This window comes from Mustela erminea, chromosome 8 (assembly GCF_009829155.1).
Source record: "Mustela erminea isolate mMusErm1 chromosome 8, mMusErm1.Pri, whole genome shotgun sequence".
In the NCBI taxonomy this organism is placed as follows: domain Eukaryota; kingdom Metazoa; phylum Chordata; class Mammalia; order Carnivora; family Mustelidae; genus Mustela; species Mustela erminea.
This window is the reverse complement of record NC_045621.1, coordinates 28310351-28335005: the sequence shown is the minus strand read 5'-3', so window position 1 is coordinate 28335005 and position 24655 is coordinate 28310351. Positions and strand designations below refer to the sequence as shown.

The 24655-nt window shown below is 39.5% G+C and overlaps 1 protein-coding gene and 1 pseudogene across 1 annotated transcript in view; both read right to left on the bottom strand.

Moving 5' to 3' along the window:
- The window catches only part of CNOT9 (CCR4-NOT transcription complex subunit 9), a 32725-nt gene that overhangs the window by 4104 nt on the left and 3966 nt on the right, over positions 1–24655 (bottom strand). Inside the window, exons 2-6 of the mRNA XM_032354818.1 lie at positions 16020–16199; positions 14359–14474; positions 12069–12178; positions 6391–6500; positions 94–192 (exon numbers count right to left, since the gene is read on the bottom strand). Coding sequence (XP_032210709.1) covers positions 94–192; positions 6391–6500; positions 12069–12178; positions 14359–14474; positions 16020–16199 — 615 coding nt within the window. The remainder of the gene's footprint in view (positions 1–93; positions 193–6390; positions 6501–12068; positions 12179–14358; positions 14475–16019; positions 16200–24655) is intronic.
- On the bottom strand, positions 10960–11088 carry LOC116598034 (annotated as a pseudogene).

Genomic DNA, 24655 nt, shown 5'->3' with positions numbered 1-24655 from the left:
ACAAGGTTCCAAGAAGCTGTTCAGTGTCGGCTGCAAAGGGACTAAGCTGTGTGATCACAAGTAACTTTAAGGGGGTTAGATGAAAGAACTCACCAGGATCATGGCAACGTGGGAGAAACGCTCGTATGTCTGACATATATATGCCAAACCTGTGTCATCTAAGAGGATTTTCTGGAGGATAAATGTGGCAACCTGGAGTAAAAACAAAAATTAAGGAGTCCAAAACGTTGCTCAGACTTGTCTTCCAATGGTTGTTGATTCATTGTCCAGGAAGAATTGTGAAGCAGAAAATTAAGCAGAGACCCCAACCATATGTGTAACTTAGTCAATAAGATATGCACAGTTTAAACAAAATTAATAATAAACATATTACCATAGTGAATACTTACTGTGCGCTAAAGTATTTCCTAATGGTATAACATGGCTTTTTTTTTTTTTTTTTAAAGATTTTATTTATTTATTTGACAAAGCTCATCACAGCAGGGTGAGCAGCAGGCAGAGGGAAAGGGAGAAAGAGGTTCTTTGCTGAGCAGGGAGCCCAATGCAGGACTCGATCCCAGGACCCTAGGATCATGACCTGAGCCAAAGGCAGACACTTAACCAACTGAGCCACCCAGGTGCCCCTGCCTAATTTTCACAATAAACCTATGAGGTAGGTACCACTGTTACTCTCTTTTTACATAAAAGGGTAGGTTCTGGGTAATTATGAAATTCTTAAAAATGTAGGTACTTTTTCAGTTACCAAACACTGTGTGTCAGGCATTAAGCGGTAATTAATAACTTGTTAGGTTAAGGTCCCAAGTGACAAAGCCTCTAAGTTGTAGAGTTGAGGTCCAAACCTCCTCTGAATACAGAGCTTTTTCTCTTTTTCCATGAGCAAAGATGAGTTTAGAAATTCAGCTGTGCCTCATCGCTTCCAAATGAGGTAATCAGAGCTTTGCCTACTCTTTTTTTTTTTTTTGTAAAAGTAGGCTCCATGTCCAGTATAGAGCCCAGTGCAGCGCCTGAACTTGTGACTCAGAGATTGAGACCTGAGCTGGGATCAAGACGCTTAACTGAGCAGGGGCTCCAAGCATTTTCTACCCTTAAAAGATCTTTAAAAATTAAGATTTTGAAGCCTCCCTTCTAACACTATTCCAACAATAGTAAAGAATATCCGCAATTTTATCTGGCCTTTTCCAAGGACGTGGATGGAACTAGAGGGTATTATGCTAAGTGAAGTAAGTCACAGAAAGACAATTATCGTATGATCTCACTGATAGGTGGAATTTGGGAAACAAGGCAGAGGATCACAGGGGAAGAGAGGAAAAATTGAAACAAGACAAAACCAGAGAGGGAGACAAACCATAGGACACTCTTTATCTCAGGAAACAAAAACTAAGGGTGGCTGGAGGGGAGAGGGTGGGAGGGATGGGGTGGCTGGGTGATGGGCACTGGGGAGGGTATGTGCTATGGTGAGTGCTGTGAATTGTGTAAGACTGACGAATCACAGTCCTATACCTCTGAAACAAACATTATAGGTTGATTTTAAAAAATTACCTGTATACACACATAAGAATATCCTCAATTTAAATTCAATTAACTCTTGCACAGAAGGGACTAGAAAATACTAGCTTAGTTCAAGTCAAACAATTGTTTTAATGACTCCCTCCCTTGGCTGCTCATCAGAACCAGCTGTGGCAACTGTTTATTTTATTTTACTATTTTACTTGGGTATAAAATTGTGGTTGAGCTAAATAATGGCCCCCAGATCTGGATACCCAGGTCCCAATAATCAAACTCGGTGAATGCTACCTTTTATAGCAAAAGGGACTCTGCAAAAGTCACTAAGGATCTTGGGGACAGGGGTGCCTGGCTGGCTCAGTTGGAAGAGCACATGACTCTTGATCCCAGGGTTGTAAGTTTGAGTCCTATCTTTAGTGTAGAGATTATTAAAAAAAACAAAAACAAAAACAACAACAACTCAGGGAGATGAATCATTCTCAATTATCCAGGAGGGCTTTAAACAGAATTTCAAGTGTCCTTGTAAGAGGGAGGTGGAGGCAGATTTGATCACATAGGAGAAAGTGGTATGACAGAGCACAAAGAGATCTGGACATGTTACACTGCTGGCTTTGAAGATGGAGGAGGAGAGCATGAGCCAAAGAATGTAATTCTTGAAGCTGGAAAAAGCTAAGAAAGGGATGCTCTCCTAGAGGCTCCAGAAGGAATACTGCCCTACCAACACTCTGACTTTAGCTTGGTGAAACTGATTAGTAATTTTTAAGTTGCAGAACTGTAAGAGAACAAATCTGTGTTGTTTTAACCACCAAGCTTGGGCATTTGTCATGGGAACGAGAGGAAATACACACAGTAAAATGTATACAGTGCACAAAGTGCACTATCTTCGCGTATTTTTTTTTTTAAGACTTAATTTATTTGACAGAGAGAGATCACAAGTAGCCAGAGAGGCAGGCGGAGAGAGAGGAAGGGAAGTAGGCTTCCCACTGAGCAGAGAGCCCGATGTGGGGCACAATCCCAGAACCCTGGTATCATGACCTAAGCCGAAGGCAGAGGCTTTAACCCACTAAGACACCCAGGCGCCCCCTTCAGTGTATCTTAATGCATTTTTACCTATGTATGCATTTAGGAACCACACAACCAGATTAAAATACAAAAGATTTCCAGCACTCGAGGGGATTCTGTTGTGCCTTTTCTCAGTCAATACCCTTCCCTGAGAGGGTGCCAAGGTGACTCAGTCGGTTAAGTGTCCAAATTTGGCTCAGGTCATGATTTCAGGGTCTTGGGATGGAGCCCTACATCAGGTGCTGCGCTGAGTGGGGAGTCTACTTTGCCCTCTCCCTCTGTCCCTTTCCCTGCTTGAGCATGTTCTCTCTCAAATAAATCTTAAACCAAACCAAAACAAAACAAAACAACCACCATAACCCCTTCCCTGAGAAGTAAACACTATTCAGACTGATCCTCACTGAGTGGTTTTGCCCATTCTTGACTTTCACTTAAATGGAATCATACAGTACCAATTCATGCATATGCTGGCTGCTCTTGCTCAATATATGAGCATCAACTATCCTGCCTATATCAGTATTCTTCCTAATTACTGTGGAGTTTATTCTGTGGCTATACTACAATTTATCTTTTATGAATAATGCTGTTATAAACATTCTTTACATACTGTAATGTATGTAAGAACTCCTTTCTCTTGGCCATACACCCAAGAGTGGGACTGCTGGGTCATAGCATAGGATTATGCTGCTGGTGGATCCTGCCAGATGGTCTCCCAAAATGGTTATAACATACTCTCACCTGGGGGAAGTTTTTAAAAAACACCAATGTCCAGAGGCGCCTGGGTGGCTCAGTGGGTTAAGCCTCTGCCTACGGCTCAGGACAGGATCTCAGGGTCCTGGGATCGGGCCCCACACCAGGCTCTCTGCTTAGCAGGGAGCCTGCTTCGCACCCCCACCCCCCGCTTACTTGTGATTTCTATCAAATAAATAATAAAATCTTTTTAAAAAACCCAAAAACAAAACACACCAATGTCCAGACTTTATCACCACAGAGAATGACTCAGTAGGTCAGAGATGGGGGCTAGGCATGTCCAGTTTTAAAACCCTTCATTGGGGTGCCAGGGTGATTTAGCCAGTTGAGTGTCAGACTCTTGATTTCAGCTCAGGTCATGATCTCAGGGTTGTGAGATCAAGTCCCGCATTGAGCTCTGCACTGGATATGGAGCCTGCTTAAGATTCTTTTTTTAAAGGTTTTATTATTTGAGAGAGAGAATGAGAGAGGGAGAGAGCATGAGAAGGGGAAGGGTCAGAGGGAGAAGCAGACTCTCTGCCAAATAGGAAGCCTGATGCGGGACTTGATCCCGGAACTCCAGGATCATGACCCGAGCTGAAGGCAGTCGCTTAACCAAATGAGCCACCCAGGTGCCCCCTGCTTAAGATTCTTTCCCCCTGCTCCCCACTGCCCCCGTACCCACTCTCCCCTCAAAAAACAAAAACCACTTCACAGGTGATCACTCCACACATCCCTAATTGAGACCCTCTGCTTTAGGAAGCGCCTACTAGAGCAAGGTGTTAGACTAAGTATTGTACATAAAAAGCAAACGTCGTAAGGTCTCTGCCTGCATGGAGCAAAGGAAGACAAGCCAGGAGCTATTCACCACACCAAGCAGGATATGCCATATAAGCTAATGGGAACCTATATGCACTCAGAATGAATTAACTCCAGTAATGTACAAAGAAGGTAAATAGGGATCGTTAGAATGGGGCTCCTGAAAAAAGGAGAGATGCCACAAAAGAAAGGGGTCTTTTTCTACCCCATCTATAAGAAGCCAACTTGAAAAACCTATTCACAGGCAACCACTAATATAAGATGACAGAGTACGGTTGTATCTATTCTGATCCTGCCCCAGAAACCCACTGAAATTAAGAAAACCCCCTAAAATTAAGGAAGAAATGAGAGGAGCACACATACAGATCCAACCGTCACTTACCCTTTATGTGTTTAAGCAGAAAAATGAATACAGAGGTATAGATACCTCCCTAACACATATACCCTAGACTGGCAGAGTGGGTAGAAAATATTCAGAGGTAAAGCACTTGATTTAAAAGTTTGCCAGTACGAGCCCCTACCACCTTGCTTTCCATCCATTATTTTTAAACAAATAGCGATCTTGGGTAGAACTGCTCCCAACTGAAGACTTTTGCACAGACATACCGGGAGAAGAGGTAACAAGTAATAACTACCTACATTTTCAAAGAAATTGAAGAAAACATGGATTTTTAAAAATATCAAAAGACAATTCAAAAGATAAAAATTTTGAAGAGGAGCTGAAAAGACACGAGAAGTGAGAGGGCAAACACTAAGGAAAATATCAATACAAAATTAAGCTGTAACCCACACACACATGTATAAACTACTTCCAGAAAGATACAAGAAAGTGGTAATGTTGGTTACTTTCAGGGAGAATTGAGAGGCTGAGGGTAGGAGACTTGCTTTTATTTGAACCACTTACTTGAATTTTCTACTTTATATCTGTAACACGTTTAAAAGTTATTTTTTTAAGTAGTATCTACACCTAACATGGGACTTGAATTCATAAACCTGAGATCAAGAGCCACATGCTCTTCTGATTACCAGGTGCCCCTGTATTGCATGTTAAAAATACAAAATTTTAAAAATCATTACATCTGCTTACATCCAACTCAGCATTAAATATTAATTAATTCAATGTGACTGCACATACTACAGAAGCGGAGGTTGGATATTGCTAAAAATAGCAACATGGAAAAGTAGCCTTGAGAAAAAAAACACGAGATAAAATAAAGTAGAAAGCTATTAGAGGGGAAAAAGATAGAAAAGATATATAATATAGCATGACTGAGGGACACCTGGGTGGCTCAGTTGGTTATGTGTCTGCCCTTGGCTCGGGTCATGATCCCAGGGTCCTGAAAACGAGTCCTGCGTTGGGCTCCCTGCTCAGCAGGAAGCCTGCTCCCACCCCCACTCTCTGCCTGCCTCTCTGTCTACTTGTGATCTCTCTGTCAAACAAATAAAATCTTTAAAAAATATATATACATAGCATAACTGATGTTGCTGAAGTGAGAGGCCAAAACAAATGAAAAATACTATGAAAATTAACAAGAGACATGAAGAGTATGCTCTTCTGGAAAAAAATTTGATGTAAGATTATCAAACATAAAATAATAAAATAATAAAAGCTTACAGTCATCCACACAGAAAAAGCAAATTCACCAAGAAAAGGAAAAACTTAGGCTGCTCCAAGATTTCACTGTATATTCAATATCAGAAGACAACAGAACTATGGCAACAGAGTTCTGACAGAGAAAATTACGTAAGAATTTTATACCCAGTCACACTGTCATTCATGGTTAAAAAGCAAAGTAAGCAGAAGCGCAAATATGTATACACTTGAGTGTGCATTAAAAAATGTCTGGAATAATGAGCGCCTGGGTGGTTCAGTCTTATAAGTCTCTGCCTTTGGCTCAGGTCATGAACCTAGAGTCCTGCGATCAAGCCCTGTGTCAGGCTCTCTGCTCAGTGAGGAGCCTGCTTCTCAAGCTCTCTCATGCGTGTGTGCACTCTCTCTCTCAAATAAATAAATTAAAAAAAAAAAAAAAAAAAAAAGTCCAGAATAATACACCTTTGGAAAAGTGGGTTCAGAGAAAACGGAGAAATTCAGTGTTTAACTTTATATTCCTCTTAAGGGTTGGGGTTTTTAAATGATCATTTTTAAACAATTTTTATCTAAAAGAAAATAAATACAGAGAAGTTTCAAAAAGCCCAAGGGACACAGAAAATGATCCTAGGACCATGAAGCAGTCCAAGAGCCAACACAATACAGAATCTAAGTTGAAAAGCACATACCGTTTTGGAAAGTTCACTTCCAGATTCCATAATGCGCAAACACAAAGGAATAATTTCTGTTGTCAATAAAAAGTTGATTACTTCCTGCTCATCTGTTTTCACTAGGGCCCCTAAAGAAAATATGGACAAACAAAATTGTTTCAGAGTCAGGGTTTTTAATGAAAATGAACTTTGTAGGGTTCATCCAGCTAGTTGTGGAACTTAAATAACAGAGAACACAAACTGGGGTTCATGCCAGAGGATCCGATTCAAACTGATATTAATAAAAATAAAAAATAAAAAAAAAAAGAAAAAAAGAAAAGGAAGAGAAAGCACACGTTGACTGAAATGGTCAGCATTTCAAAGATCAGGTACCAAGTTTGGTCCATCACATAGTTAGCAGCAGGTCAGCCCTCTAAATCAGACAACCACACAATAATATCACCATCTATTCTCCATTTATTTCAGGTAAGAGAGAAGAATTTTCTATCAGTGGAAAAGGATATTCAGACATAAACAAACATTGATTCTTGGTTGTTTAACTGTTACTTTCTTGAAGAAGTGCACACATGGAAGGGTATACCAAAATAACACACACACACTCTAATCCTAGTTCCACAACTAGTTTGCCTAAATTTGTAAGAGTTACCATCTCTTTATAGGCCTCTGTTTATCTATAACATAAGAATTGGAACAAATGATTTTTAAAATTCATTCCAATTCTATTCTGTTGAGTTTTAACCTGACACCATTGACCAGCAACAGACACAGTTCAGTGTTAATCTTCTCCATTCTGTACATAAGGAAGCAGAGCCCCATTAAACAAATGACTGGTTCCCAAGCTGCCCAATGTACCAACTAGCTTTTATACAAAAAGGCCTAGATTAATCAGATCTATAATAACCAAAATCAATCACTTTAGAAGAGAAAGTATCATTGAACAAGAACTGGCAAACTATAAATGCTACATCTCTAAATGCCACAGCAAACTGCATATACCATAATTCACTAATATGCCCTAAAGCAGATTTCCAGTTACTATTTCATTTTAACTTTACATGTAGGTCTAAAATCCATTCTGAGTTAATTTTTTTTTTTTAAAGATTTTATTTATTTATTTGAGATCACAAGCAGGCAGAGAGGCAGGCAGAGAGAGAGGAGGAAGCAGGCTCTCTGCTGAGCAGAGAGCCTGATGTGGGGCTCGATCTCAGGACTCTAAGATCATGACCTGAGCCGAAGGCAGTGGCTTAACCCACTGAGCCACCCAGGCGCCCCTCTGAGTTAATTTTTTTAAAAAGATTTTATTTATTTGACAGAGAGAAACAGCAAGAGAGGGAACACAAGCAGAGGGAATGGGAGAAGGAGAAGCAGGCTTCCCGCTGAGCAGGGAGCCCGATGCAGGGCTGGAACCCAGGAACTTGGGATCATGACCCTTAATGACTGAGCCACCCAGGTGCCCCCATTCTAATTTTATATACAGTACAAGGTATAATCATGGTTCCTTGTTTTACATATGGATATCTAATTGTTCCAGCACCATTTATTGAAAAGACTATCCTTTCTCCACTAAACTGTCATTGTACCTCTGTCAAAAATCAATTAACTGGGGCGCCTGGGTGGCTCAGGTCATGATCCCAGGGTCCTGGGATCGCGCCCCGCATTGGGCTCTCTGCTTGGCAAGGAGTCTGCTTCCCTTCCTCTCTCTCTGCCTGCCTGTGATCTCTGTCTGTCAAATAAATAAATAAAATCTTAAAAAAAAAATCAATTAACCATATCTGTGTGGGTCAACTTTTGGACTCCCCAGTTCTGCTCCATTGATTTATAAGTCTAGCTTTTCTCTAATACTATGCTGTCCTGACAACTGGTTTTCCACTAGGTCTTGAAATTAGGTAGTATTCATCTTGCAGCTTTGTCCTTCTTCTTCTTCTTTTTTTTTTTTTAAAGATTTTATTTTTATTTATTTTAGAGAGGCAGTGAGAGAGAGCATGAGTGAGGAGAAGGTCAGAGAGAGAAGCAGATTCCCCGTGGAGCTGGGAGCCCGATGCGGACCTCGATCCCGGGACTCCGGGATCATGACCTGAGCCGAAGGCAGTTGTCCAACCAACTGAGCCACCCAGGCGTCCCTTTGTCCTTCCTTTTAAAAACTGGTATTCTAGGGGCATCAGGGTGGCTCAGTTTGTTGAATGACCGACTCTTGGTTTTAGCTCAGGTCACGATCTCAGGGTCCTGGGATTGAGCCCCATGTTGGGCTCTGCTTCCCCTCTTCCTCTGCCCCTCCCAGGGCTCACACATACTCTCTCTAAAATAAATGAATAAATCTTTAAAACAAAAGAAACCCTGGATATTCTAGTTCATTTGCCTCTCCACATAAATTTCAGAAAGAGCCTGTCAGTTTCCATGAAAAAAAAAGTTCTGAGATTTTGTTGGAATTGCCCTAAACCTATACAACCAGTTTGGGGAGAACTGACATCTCAACAATACTGAATCACTGATATACCAATCAATGAACACGGTATATCTCTGCATTTATTTAGGTTTTCTTTGACTTCTTTCATCATCGCCTTGTAGTTTTCTAGCTATAGATCTTGCACATCTTTTGTAAGACTTACATCATGTTTTCATGCTATTACAAATGGTAGGTTTTTAAATTTTCAATTTCTGACTGTTTTAGCTAGCACATAAAAATGAATAGACTATCTAATTTTTTTCTAATTTGTATGCCTTTAATTTTTTTCTCTTGCCTTACTGCAACAGGTAGGATTTCCAGGATGATACTGAATGGGAGTGGTGAGAATAAATATCTTTGCCTTGTTCTCAATTTTGGGGGGCAAAGCTTGGTTTTTCAAATTAACTGTGATCTTAACTGTAGGATTTATTTTTTTAAACTTATTTGGGTTGAGAAAGTTCCCTCTATTTCTACTTTGCTGGAATATTTATCATAAATGGATGCTGAGTACTATCAAAGGCTTTTTATTTTTTAAACTAAAGAAATGGTTATACATTGTTTCTTCTTTAGTCTGTTTATACGGCCAACTATATTGACTGATTTTTTTTTTTAATTTTATTTTTAAGTAATCTCTATATTCACTGTAGGTCTTGAATTCACAACCCTGAGATCGAGTTGCATACTTTAGCAACGGAGTCAACCAGACACCCCTGTATTGACTGACTTTTGAAAGTTAAACCATCATTTGTTCGTGGGATAAACCCACTTCATCATGATGATCTTTTTCACATATTGTTGGACTTGATTTGTTAACATTTTGTTGAGAATTTCTGTATCTATGTTTTTGAGGGATAGAGGCCTATAGTTTTCTTATAATGTCTTTTTCTGGTTTTATTTCAGAATAATTACTGCTGGCCTCATCAAGAATTTAGAAGTCTCTATGTTCTGAAAAGTTCTGTGGAACTGGTATTATTTCCGCTTTAAATTTTTGTTAGACTTCATCAGTGAAATCACTTGGGCCCGGAGTTTTCTATGATGGAAGGTTTTTAAACTACAAAAACAAATTAGGGGCGCCTGGGTGGCTCAGTGGGTTAAGCCGCTGCCTTCGGCTCAGGTCATGATCTCAGAGTCCTGGGATCGAGTCCCACATCGGGCTCCCTGCTCAGCGGAGAGCCTGCTTCCCTCTCTCTCTCTCTGCCTGCCTCTCCATCTACTTGTGATTTCTCTCTGTCAAATAAATAAATAAAATCTTTTAAAAAACAAAAAAACAAATTAATAGATGTAAAGCTATTCAGATTATCTTTTTTCGCTTGAGTATAGGCCGGCAGACTGAATCTTTCATAAAATTTGTCCATTTCACCTAAGTTGTCAAATTTATGGGCTTAGAGTTATTAGCAGTACTCATTATTCTTCTAACGTCTATAGTCTGTTATAACATATACCCTTTCATTCCTGGAACCTGTAATTTGTGTTTTCTTTTTTTCTCCCAGTCTATCTGGTTAGAGGTTTATTAATTCCACTGAATTTTTTTCAGTAAAAAACTGGGGATGAATGAATGGGTAAGGGTGGTCAAAAAGTATAAAACCTTCAGTTATAAAGAAGCCCTGCACATGTAATGTACAGTGACTATAGTAACAATATTGTATTGCATATTTGAAAGTTGTTAAGGTGATAAATATTAAAGGTTCTCATCACAAGAAAAAAAAATTTGTAACTATGTGTGTGGTGCTGGATTTTTTAAAGATTTTAAGTAATCTCTATGCCCAAGGTGGGACGTGAACTCAGCCCCGAGATCAGGAGTCCCATGCTCCAACAACTGAGCCAGCCCATGTGTGGTGATGGATGTTAATGCAGTCATCATTCTCTAATATATACAAATATCTTTTTTATCCCCCTACAGTTAACCTATTCTAACATCACCTAATGCATCATCTGACTGTTGTGGTAAAAAAACCCAGCAGAAGTAGGACAATTTAAATCGGAATTAATGATAGAACTGTCTTCTTTTGGCTTGTTCATGTTTTAAATCCTACATGAGAAATTTTTGTAGCTTAAAATTATAAAATACATTGGGGAAAAATGTTTCTAACTAAGAGTACTACTTTGGAGAGGATGTAAAAACCAGTAACATTCATGTGGAGTACATGAGATAGCAGCTACTCCTTAAATGTACAATAAAATATTTCTGAGAAATATGTCTCAGAAATACTAAACTTTTCAACTGCTAAGAACAGACACTACACTTGATCTTAACCAAAAGGTTGAGAAGCAATAGAAGTATTAAACTCTTACAGTATACTTCCTGACCTATGGTTTATAATTATAGGGATATGAACACAGGTTGAACATAAACACAATAACCAAAGTTTATACAATTGATTTCTTACTGTTTGGTCAGCATGTGAGCAAAAACTAAGAGAAAATAACACTGAAGGGAATTTAAAAAGAAACACTTCTTGAATGTATTTATTTTTCATAAATCCAAAGACAGTTCTTTATTATCTGGGAGTCTGAGATCTGAAACAGCTAATATATTATTTTGTTGAGTAAAATGTACTTTAGACACATCTCCTATAGTAAATATACATGGAAACATTACCTTTGGCATGCAAAAATTCAAAAAGGTGAAATAGAGGATGAACATCTGTAGTTATAGGACAAAACCTTCAAAGTTAGAAAGAAACAAAACAACCAATGCAAATTCTTTTTTTTTTTTTGAAAAAAAAAGTGCATGGGCTCAAGTCAGAGGGGCAGGGGGAGAGGCAAAGAGAGACTAACCCAAGAAAGCACCACACTCAGAACAGAGCCCAATAGAGGCTCAGTCTCACAACCCTGAGATGATGACCTGAGCTGAAATCAAGAGCTGCACACTTAACAGACTGAGCCACCCAGGCATCCCCCTCCAAAAAAAACCAACTCGAATTCTTATTTCTGCAATAATACTCTGTTGCCTTTAGCTTGTTCTTTATTCTCCCTATGATTCTGGTAATTGTTTCTACACATATGCTGAATTTAATCCCAAATGCTGGGTCTTCACACCCTTATTAACAACATTCAGAATGGTACTTAGTAAGAACCACTGTATTACTTATTTACTTAATAAATATTTATTATTTATTACTATTTATTATTATGCCCTCATTAGTGAAAATAGACTCAACCTTGAAGACAAAAATGAACAATTGGGGAACAAAAGGTATAAAAACCAAAACACCAAAGATTTCAGACTTGCAAAACCACCCCAATAACTTACCAATAACTCCAAGACTGGTTAGCCGAAGATACTCAAAGGGCCGTGTTTTGCTGACAGTGTGCAAAAAGGGGTACAAAAAAAGTGGGATGTGTGCTGCAAGAAATGCTGACCTGGAAGAAAAACATAATCCCAATCAGAGCTCAGAGTTCATGTCTAAGGATTCTGAACATTCAATTTCCAGACAGTTTATTTTGTTAGGGCCTGTAATGTCAACTAACCAAGGAATCTCTAGAAGAGTTGTTGGTCATTAGTTAGACCAGCAGTTCTTAGCTGGGGAGATTCTGCTCATCAGGGTACATGTGACAATGTCTGGAGATATTTTTGGTTGTCACAACCAATGGGGTGCTACTGGCGTCCAGTGAGCAGAGGCCAGGAATGCTGCTAAACATCCAACAGTGCACAGGGGAGCCCCCTTTCATCCCCCTCCTCTCAAAATCTAGCTCAAAATGGCAATGTCACAGTTAAAAAAAATCTACTCTAGGTTTATGGTTAAGAGAATACAAAATTTTCCCTGTAATTAGTACCAAGTTCCTAAAAAACTGATAAAATATCTAACTGTGGATTTTAAAAAATAGGTCATAAAAATGCTATTAACTGCCCAGGAGAATCTCCTAGGTGCCTTCCCTCACCTAATTTATGACTGATTAATAATATTCACAGGTAAAGTCAGACAAAACATTATAAACCAAAATGAAGAAACAAAGCAGCCATTATGAGATTTATCTGCTGTTTCAATGCACACTGTTCTTTTTTTGTTAGAGTAGTTCTGATATACTAAGTATTCTAAAAACATTTTAAAGATTTACTTATTTTAGAGAAAGCACACATGCAAGGGGGGGCGAGGAACAGAAGGGGAGGGAGAGGGAAGGGAAAGAATTCCAAGCAGATTCCATGCTGAGTGTGGAACCCAACTTGGGGCTCGATCTCATGACCCTGAGATCAAGACCTGAGCTGAAACCAAGAATTAGAGGCCTAACAAACTGAGCCACACAGGTACCCCTCTAAAAACATTGTAATCTGAAGCTAGTATCTCAGGCAACTAATATAGAACCAATCTATTACTTTGTATTATTTATAGATAACTAATCTTGTGGGAGAACAAACTCTTTAAATTTTTAACACTCAAAGTACTCTTGCATTTTCCTTAAGTGCTTAAGAATAATTTTCACAGTAACTTCTCTGAAATTCTGCAATGTCAGTGCCAACTTAGCACTCAGATCTTATAACTGATAAAGAGACAAAAGACTATAATAAGATGACTGTTAAATGCCTTAGAACCATAAAGGTCACAAAACAGGATTACTGAACAGGATTTCCCTTTTCTTATCAGATGTAGCATGCCAACTGGCATGCCAATTCTGACCTGTTACCAGATTGCCGAGGATCTTGTGTTAAGAAAGATTACGAAGCCAAACTAGGTTCATTGGGGAAAAAATACTGGGGTCAAATATTTACTGAACTGGTAGTAAATGCCATGCACTGTGCCTTACATAGGGATGCCTACCATGAATTCAGGAGGAGGAAATATCTACATGCCTGATCTTTCTTGAGATGTGAATATCACTCTTACTTTAATTTTTTTAATAGTAAATTCTATCCCCAATGTGGGGCTCGAACTCATGACGCTGAGATCAAGATCACACGCTCTACTGAGCCGGCCACAGACCCCGTGAACACTCCTTAATAGATCATTGCTATGAATGGATGGGTAAAAAGTAAATGAGACAATGGATTTTTATTCAGACTTAACAAGGAAGGAAATTCTGACATCTGCTACAATATGGATGTTGAGATAAGCCAAGCACAAAAAGACAAATACTGAACGATTCCATTTAACTAAGGTAGTAGAGTAGTCAAAATCAAAGAAACACAAAGTAGAATGATGGTTACAGGGGGTTACAGTAATGGGCAACTGCGGTTTAATGGGTACCGTTTTAGTTTTACACTATGAGAAGAGTTATGGAGATGTATGGTGGGGATAGCTGCCCATTATAAATATATTTAATACCACTGAACTCTACGCTTAAAGATGGCTGAAATGGTAAGTTTATGTCATATATATTTTACCATAATAAAAAAAAAACTTAGAACTATCAAACAATACTATACCGTTACTACATGAAAACTTGGTGAATTAGAGAAAAGAAATTCTCTAAAAAAACACGAGAATCCTGAAGATCCACATCTACGCACATGCTTCCTACTCCTATTGCATGTCCTTCCGCTCATCAATCAGAAAAAGACCATATTTGATACAAACCTCCATTGCCAGACTCATCCAAGCACTCACCTGGTTTCTGGGTGTGACGCCACACATTGTAGTAATGCCAGAGCATTGCAAACTCTATTAGACTGGTGTGCTGTCAAGGTGGGTGGGTTGATAGATGGATAAATATTTACAATTTCCTAAAAAATGGAAACCAGCACCAGATGAATAAAGAATAACTATTTCACAATTAATTTTGATGGTATTAAAGCAAAACCCTACAAACCCCAACCCTTATATCCTGTAGCTGAATCATCAAAGTCCAAGCAAAAATAAATAATGCTCCTATCTTTTCATCACAAATACACCTGAGACTATGTGACATTTCTACATAGGTCTCTAGAAGATTCCTCTGGAGGAAACTGTGGTCACCTATATTTCCCCTAACATCCAGCATCTGTGGAGGCCTTTGCTTGAGGGGCTGTGGCTGTTATAAACCCTTCTTTTTGTTAACACCCTGTTTTAAGTTACCATGATAGTAAGTGTCAGTAAATCAGCCACAGTACTTAGAAAGCAATCTGAGTTTGGTCAGGTAGCAACTACAAAAAGGGAGAGATAAGAACAGGAATATATGCAGGGGGATAGATACAAACAGCAGTGAATATGTATAATCTCTATCCAAAAGGGATGATTTGCTGTATACAATTCCTTTTACTTTAACTGTAAAACTGTTATTGAAAATGTTCCTATAAAAAAGATTAGTTTTGGGGATTAAGAATATACCTATTGTGATAAGCAGTGAGTACAGAATTATTCAACTGTTGAATCATTATGTTGAATACCTGAAACTAATAGAACATCATATGCTAACTATAGTTAAAAAAGAGATTAGTTTCAGGCGCCTGGGTGGCTTAGTTGGGTTAAGTGACTGCCTTCGGCTCAGGTCATGATCCCAGAGTCCTGGTATTGAGTCCTACATTGGGCTCCCTGCTCAGCGGGGAGTCTGCTTCTCCCTCTGACCCTCTGCCCTCTCATGTTCTTTCTTAGACTCTCTGTCTCTCAAATAAATAAATAAAATCTTTAAAAAATGAAAATAAAAAATAAATTTTAAAAAGATTAGTTTCTTGGCTACATGAAGTAGAAACTGAATGCAAATTTATGTAACAGATTTGAAAAATTATTGGGAATTTTAGACAATACTTTAAAGGATGATTATGCTATTATCTTGATATTTTAGGATTATGCTGTATCAATTTATTTCTCACCAATGACCATTACAGTCAGAACCACATTTCAGGGATTTATTCTTTAATGTACAAGCATACCTACCTCTAATCCTATAGCTGTTATATCTTAACATTTCTGTTCACCAGAATATACTCTGCAGTTCTTATACTCTGCCTTCCACTTTTTCTCCTATGTCACCTAGAAATCTAGAAATGTCTTGTAGTAGTCCTAAAGCTGTGTTTCTCAAAGTGTGGTTCTCAGACTGCCTGCATCAGAATGACTTAAGAATGGGGCAGCTGCTTGTTAAAAATAGAGATTTTTAATCTCAGATTAAATATATCTTTTGGGTGAGATCTATTAACCTGCACTGCAACAAGCACCTTACTTTTCTAAAACAGATTCTTAAAATGCTGACATTTAAAAAATCATTCTACTCAAGACTTCAAAATCATTTGAGCCAAGGCAGAGAGACAGTGTGGGGAACAGGACTGACCTGCAACTCCCGGATATATACCCACCTGTAAAAGTGCTGCAATAGTACCAAAAGAATGCCACAGCATGGGTGCAAGATCAGGAACAGATTCTCGCTTCTTACTCAGCTCCAGCAAAGCGTTTTCCCTCGTCTCAGGACTGGACAGCTCATTGATCCACTGATAGATTTTTTCTCTATCTACCTGAGCCAGTGCAGTAGGCACAGGCTTTAAGTGAAAACAAGAAAGTGAACATGTGAATTTCATTAGAATCAAACCAAGTCTTACTCTGCTTTAGAAGGAATATATTTTTTTCTAAATACCAGGAGAGCTTTTCTAAATATATACACTTAAGCCAATCTATCAAAATCTAAAATGCAGGGTGCCTGTGGCTCAGTTGGTTACGCAACTGCCTTCAGCTCCGGTCATGACCCCGGGGTCCTGGGATCGAGTTCTACATCGGGCTCCCTTTGCTCTGCGGGGAGCCTGCTTCTCCCTTTCCTGCTGCCTACCACTCACCCTGCTTGTGCTCTTGCTCTGTCAAATAAATAAATAAAATCTTTAAAAAATAAAATCTAAAATGCATACATCCTTTAGTAATTCCATGTTCAGGAATTCAACCAACCAATTGGGCTGTACTGAAGATACACCAGGACGTTTACTGTTACATTGTTTTGTTTTTTTTTTTTAAGATTTTACTTATTTATTTATTTCTCAGAGAAAGAGAGACAGACAGAGCACAAGCAGGCAGAGTCAGAGAGAGAAGCAGACTCCCTGCTGAGCAAGGAGCCTGATGTGGGACTCTGATCGTAGGACCCTGGGATCATGACCTGAGCCGAAGGCAGTGGCTTAATTGACTGAGCCACCCAGGCGTCCCAGCTGCATTGTTTTAAAAGCAAAAATTTGAAATAGTAAATTTCTATCAAAGGAAAATTTAAATATGTATGGGTACATCTATATTTGTAATACTATGTAGCCCTTTTTAAAAGATAGCTCTATATGTGCTGATACAAAATAGAAAAAAAGACAAAAGGTACAGAACCTTATATATAATCCATTAATATACACAACTGTATTCTTATATATTCATATACAATGTTTCTAGAATGACACATAACAGTAACAACTACAACAAAAAACTGTAATTACTGCTGAGGTAGGAACCTATATGAGAGATTTACTTAATTTTTTAAAAATTTATTTATTTGAGAGCAAGAGCGCCCAAGAGAGCATGTGAGCACATGGGGTGGGGGGTGGAGGGAACAGAGCGAGAGGGAGAGGGGAAGAATCCAAGCTGACTCTGGAGGAAGACCCTAATGCGGAGCTCAATCTCAAGACCCAATCTCAAGACACTGAGGTCATGACCTGAGCAAAAACCAAGAGTTGGAGGCTCAACCAACTAAGCCACCCAGGTGCCCTAATTTACTTTTTGTTGTATACAATAAAATCTACTGCATAGCTTAAACTTTTTAAAAGCATATACCTATAATAGTTCCTGAAAGAAAACAATTTATACCCTCTCCACCCATTGCTGGTCCTTCCACAGTAATTCCAGCATCCTCCTCCATGGAGCAGAAAAACCTATGTAATTTGGAAATGCTCCCCTTCTAATGATTCTTATACATACTCTAACTCAGTCCCTTTGAGAATCACTCATTACTTACTCATGTAGGGGCCACAGAACATTCTTTCATTATTGTACTAAAGCATCACACCATTCCAAAAAAACCCGAGCATTTCTGTAATTCTCCATACTTGTCAAACAACCTTGTGACCTTGGTTAAGTTCCTTAATTACTCTTCTGGAAAATAAGATAATAGACTAGAAAAATGATTACCATTGCTATTTCTAGTTTCTAATGTCCTAACAAATTCATGATTTCTAGCTCTATGCCCAATATTTTCTCACTTAATTCCCCCAACCAAGGGGAATAGATAGGTAGACAGGGTGAATTGGTAGAAAAAAGGCAACTACACTTGTAGATGAGATAGCTAACACTCAGAGGAATTAACCTGCTCAATTCACCAAGTATGCAGTTGCATATTCCAGTGCCTTCTTGAACTGCATCACACAGCTTCCCACGGCATTTACATGTTCCCACTACACCTTAGTGTGACAGAATGACGACCTTACCATCGTCCACACGGAAAGATGAGGAACTGAGAGGACAACTGTCTTTGTTGAAGAACAAAAGTTAAGACAGACTATCAGGTGTACTCACAATCACTCTACCCAAGCTGAACAGCAGCCTTCTCTAAATGGAAGCTTGATGATAAGCTTTTAGCTTAATGTTTATCATTTCACTTGCTTGACAGAATGAACCACAGGGCGTTTTGCTAAATGGACTGAAATACCATGCAGCTCAAGTCTTCCTTAAGTGCCTTAGAGTAATCTGTCAGAAGGTGCTTTGTAGCTTCCTCCAGTGATGCTCCTCAAGGAAACACAGGCTCCCACAGCAACAATATGAATAGGGCAGTCCTTCCATCACCCAACAGCAAAAGCAGGACTGACCCACCACGTGCACTTTCCAGACTGCTCTACATAGGCCCTCAACTTAAAATTATTTGGGGGAATGTAATTCCCACCAGAAGACAGGGTATGTTTATTTAAAGTATTACATCATCTTAAAAGCTCAGGGGAAACAAGGGCTAAAATTTTAGCTTTGGGTTTCCTGCCCAGTCCCTTGGACAACCCACAATCCAGTAACTAAAGGGGCTTCAGACACTCCTCCAGCAATACAGCATCTGTCTTGATTAGTCATGACTCATTCAACTCTCCCTAAAGTCCTGTCGCCCGGACACCACCAGCAGTAAGCTCTATTGCCCCCACTAGAGCCAGCCTGCGACTCATATCTGGAATTCCTATCCTCATGCTGCCCTGGGGAGCCCCAGGTGAACAGCAGGATGGACCTGTAGCCCCCACTCCAGCATATCATTGCTTCTGGACACCAGGCCCCGCCCCTACACACTCCATTCCCAAAGCCCACCTGTCTCCAGCAAAGGGATGGTGCCCCTGGAGTGATGTGAACACCCTAAAGGGCCACTGCCTGGTGACAACTTGGGTACCTAAGGTCATGGCTACCTGCTGCCAGCAACACTCCAACTTTTTTTTTTTTTTTTAAATACTCAAACTTTTGAGACTACTTACGGGAACTGCAGCTTCCATGGGGCTTTGGTTCCAAGAGAGCTAGAGGCTCTGTAGCCATTCTAGCAATGGGAAGGCAGTAAGAGCAGTCTGACGCCAGGAAATACTTGGGATAAGAACCCTCATTTACAATATCCCTGGTGAATTTTGCTCCCAACTTAATAGCAGGACTTAGTTCAAACCCACCAAATACCAATTTGTTATGGGATAAATACAATTTTTTTCTGAAAATAAAAATGGAAGCTAACATGTAGTGTTTACTCTGTCAGGCACCGTCCCAAATAAATACTTGTCATCTCCCTCACTTTATAGAGGAACAGAGAACTTATTTAACACTTAAGTGCCAAAGTCAAAATTTGAACCCAGGCAGCCTGGCAACAGAGTCTGTTCTCTTAACTGCTTTGCTAAGGTTGCTTTTCACCTGCCTGAAAGATTAGGTCTGATCTAAAGATGACTTTCAAAAAACAAACAAACAAACAAACAAACAAACATTTCCTGTGACCTAGACAAGAGACAGGGAATATGTAAACATCTCAGACAAAAACTGAAATGTCACTGCTATGAGTTCATCAGAATCTGAAAAACAATCAGCACCATAAATGATACCATTGAGGTGAAGAGAAATTCTCAACTTAATTGAGATTACAAGATACTTGATGATCATCATTCTAATAAGAAAGTCAGTGAGACCATTTGACATAATTCCCTATGTCAAATCATGGTTCACATGGGAATAATTTAGCTAGTGATAGCCACTAATGCACACTAACACACGCACATCTCCCCCACATACATCAACAGGTAATTTTATAATACATGCAGAAGTTTAGTTATTTTGGAAAATTAAAAAAAGGAAAATATATTTACATTTTCAGTTACGTATTGATAAGTACAGATGACTCTTGAACATGGGTTTGAACTGCACATGTCCACTCATATGTGGATTTCTTCGATACAGTACGGTACTCTATTTTCTCTTCCTTACGATTTGCTTTAACATTTTCTTCTACTTTAATAAGAATATGGTATGTAATATTTATAGCCTACAAAATAGGTGTTAATCAACTGTTATTGATAAAGTTAGTAGTCACTAGTAGGTGAATAGGAGGTAAGTTTTGGGGCAGTCAAATGTTGCATGTTCACGGTGCCTGGGTGGCTCAGTGGGTTGAGCCGCTGCCTTCAGCTCGGGTCATGATCTCGGGGTCCTGCGATCGAGTCCCGCATCGGGCTCTCTGCTCAGCGGGGAGCCTGCTTCCCCCTCTCTCTCTGCCTGCCTCTCTGCCTACTTGTGATCTCTCTCTGTCAAATAAATAAATAAAATCTTAAAAAAAAAAAAGTTGCATGTTCAGATTTTTGACTGTGTGTGAGGATTGGGGTCAGCACTCCTAATCCCCACCTTGTTCAAGGGTCACCTGTACTAATATTAACAACTGATGAAATACTTTGGACATTATCCTTAAATAAAATTCCAAAGCATAACTCCAGCATCTCACTAGATCTTCATGGTAATAACACCCCCAAATGTATCTTACTCTCCTTCTAAATCCCAAGGACCATTTAGGCACACCTTTCACAAAAATATGAGAATCTAGAAATCGAGGTCTTCCTAAAAGGGTGTGAGAAGTGAAAGAGGGAGTGGGGTGAATGAGAGACGAAACAACTATACTGTACACTTTATTTACACAGGTATGTATTTTTGAGAGAGAGAGAGAGAAAGAGAAAGCATGTGTACACAAGCAGGGCAGAGAAAGATGTGTTTATTTTTAAAGATTTATTTATTTATTAGAGAGAGAGAGAGCGCGCACACGCGAGCATGAGCAGGGGGGAAGGGAGAGGCAGGCTCCCCGCTGAGCCAGGAGCCCCGCAAAGGGCTTGATCCCAGGACCTTGGGATCACGACCTGAGCCAAAGACATATGCTTAACCAACGGAGCCACCCAGGCACCCTGAGGGTGACAATTCACATACCCAATGCAGGGCTTGATCTCACAACCCTATCATGACCTGAGCCAAAACCAAGAGTCAGACACTTAACTGACTGAGCCACCCAGGCACCCAGGTACACTTTTTTTTTTTTTTTTTAAAGATTTTATTTATTTGTCAGAGAGAGAGCAAGAGTGAGAGAGTGAGCGAGCACAGGCAGAGGGAGGAGCAGGCTTCCTGCCGAGCAGGGAGGCCGATGCGGGACTCGATCCCGGGACCCTGGGATCATGACTTGAGCTGAAGGCAGACGCTTAACCGACTGAGCCACCCAGGCGCCCCTTAAAACATGGTTTCATCTAATGATCAGAACCACCTGGTTGTTATCCTCATTTTAAAACTGATGAAACTATGAGTAAACCATGGCAGGTTTCCTCTTCCTCCCATTCTCTATTTAAAGATCACTTCTAAAGATTCCTAAGCCAATTGCTAAAATTCTTTTAACTTATGATTTACTAATATTTTCTGAGACTGTGGCTGATAGGGAACTCCAGCTAGTAGCACAAACTGCTCAGTGGCTGATAAGCAATTCATCTATAAATTCTCTATTGGAGACCATTTAACTTAAACATATTAAAAATAACAGGGTAATACCACAAGAATAGAGGTTAACACTTCTTGAATCAGACAAGTGCAAATGATTTTTTTTTAAATAAGATTTTATTTATTTATTTATTTGGCAGAGATCACAAGTAGGCAGAGGCAGAGAGCTTGATGTGGGGCTTGATCCCAGGACCCTGGGATCATGACCTGAGTGAAAGGCAGAGGCTTAACCCACTGAGCCACCAGGTGCCCCAGTGTAAATGGTTTTGCACATAATTTCTTTTCCACAAAATTTACACATAATTTCTAAGAATTCACAGACCCTATAAAACCTATACACGATCCAGAATTAAAAACCTGTTTATTAAAGAACAGAAAAGACCTGGTTTACATGTAACTACACAAGTACAGTAAGTGGAACACACCCTGGACTGGAGCCAGAAATGGTTTCAAAACACAATTTTGCCATTTCTATAATTGTATGACCTAGGATAAGTCATTTACTAACCCAAGCCTCAATTTTATCATTGGTAAAATAAGGGAACTATGATTATTAAAGTCCCAGTGGCTCTAAAATCTTGGTATTTAGCTCTTAGTTGTGACTGAGAGACTAAGAGATCTTTTTAAAAAGTTAATTTTAGGGGCACCTGAGTGGCTCAGTCGGTTAAGCATCTGTCTTTAGCTCAGGTTGTGATCCCAGGGTCCTGGGACTGAGCCCCAAAGTGGGTTCCCGGCTCAGTGGGGAGTCTACTTCTTCCTCTCCCTCTGCACCTTTCTCCACCTCTCAAATAAATAAATAAATAAAACCCTTTTAAAAAAGTTAATTTTATCAAGGTTAATTTGCATAAAGTTTTAAGCATACCCATTTTATGTGTATATTTCGATTTTGAGGAATCTATACACTCGACTAGCCACCACCACAACCAAGAGATAGACCTCTTCCACCGTTCTTAAAAGTTCTCTAGCACTTCTTTCAGTAAACCCCACACCCAGTCCTAGGCAACCACGGATAAGCATTCTGCCACTGTAGATTGTTTGTCTTTTCTAGAAATTATTTATAGGTGGTGACATGTATTAAACAAATCCTTGCTTATGTCAATGTACCAATCACTGTAGATTATTACCTCCCCTTATTCTCAAAACTGCAAGAGCAAACAGATTCAGGGAGGTTTAGCAGACTCAAATTCATACCGTGAGTATATGGCAGAATTAGATTCGAACTGTTTTCTATCTCTTTCTACAATCAGTGAGCCCTACATGGTCTACAGGACTGCAATCACAATGATCCAAGTTGAAGAAATTATTTTTTAAGAACTTAATACAGAACTCTAAGTTTAATATTCTAATACAGCTCATTAACGGTTGGACTTGGATAAACAGTGGGTTCAATAACACACGCAGAAACCAGAAAGTCATTTATGAGAAGTATGATTTGGACTATTAGTTATCATCCTCAATGCTTCTTTCCATGATTAGAAATCCTATATAATTATATATTTTTAGGTATACCCTCCTTAAAGTTAGTGGTCCCTTCCTTGTAACAGATATGTTTAAAAAATGTTTATATTATCAAAATTTAGGAGGGACTCACTCTCCTCTTTTCTGTTTAATGGATCAAGTAAATTTAAACAATAATGTTGATGGCTTTTTTAAACAGAAAATAACCAAATCTTTCAATACAACTTTATATTCAAGGGCCAAAATACCTGTTGGTTTTCCTACCAATAAATATGTGACAGTGAATAAAGAAGGAATGGCAGGGGCGCCTGGGTGGCTTAGTGGGTTGAGGCCTCTGCCTTCAGCTCAGGTCATGGTCTCAGGGTCTTAGGATTGAACCCTGCAGCGGGCTCTCTGCTCAGCAGGGAGCCTGCTTCCTCCACTTTCTCTCTCTCTGCCTACTTGTGATCTTTGTCAAAAAAATAAATAAAATCTTAAAAAAAAAAAAAAAAAAAAAAAGAAGGAATGGCAGAAGACTGAATGAGAAATTATTTTCCTAAGTCTGGAAATGACTCAACATGTAGCTTTGGTGTCTACATAATGATGATAATCCAAGAAAACACACTTTCTAAATAATGCCAAAGGGAAATACTATATTAGCTTCATTATCCTCATATCTTTGTAAGGGCCAGAATATTCTTCAAAATATCTTTTTTTAAAAAAAAGATTTTATTTATTTATTTGACAGGCAGAGAGAAAAGAGGAAGCAGGCTCCCCGCGGAGCAGAGAGCCCGATGCGGGACTCGATCCCAGGACCCTGGGATCATGACCTGACCCAAAGGCAGAGGCTTTAACCCACTGAGCCACCCAGGCGCCCCTCAAAATATCTTTTTAAAAATGGAAATGCTGGGGTTCCTGGGTGACTCAGTTGGTTAAGCAACTTTGGCTTAGGTCATGATCCTGGAGTCCCGGGATCAAGTCCCACATCAGGCTCCCGGCTCAGGAGGAAGTCTGCTTCTCCCACTGACTTCTCTCCTCCTCTCATGCTCTCTCTCATTCTCTCTCAAATAAATAAATTTTTAAAACTTTACAGAAATGGAAATGAACAACCAAAAAGGTTAGGCAATTTGCTTGAAGCTTTAACAGAAGACACGGGAGGAGACAGTGTTTAAATCAGATCCTTCACAGGGCACCTGGGTGGCTCAGTTGGCTCAGTGTCTGCCTTTGGCTCAGGTCATGGTCTTGGGGTCCTGGGATTCAGCCCCACGTCAGGTCCCCTGCTCAATGGGTAGTCTGCTTCTCCCCACCTCCTCTGCACCTCGCCCTGCTTGTTTTCTCTCACATAAATAAAATCTTAAAAAAAAAAAAAATCAGATCTCTCAGAGTGTACAATATTCTTTTTACTTGCCAAAGAGGAGAGCATCTGGGAGTCTGGCACAGCTCCCACAAAAAGATGTACTGATGATGCTACTGGTTAGGTGGAAAATGAAGGGAAAACATGTATATAAGGATGTTAAAACTGCCAGTGCCAATTAGCGGGAAAATTATTTATTTGACAGAGAGCAAGCAAGCGAGAGTGAGT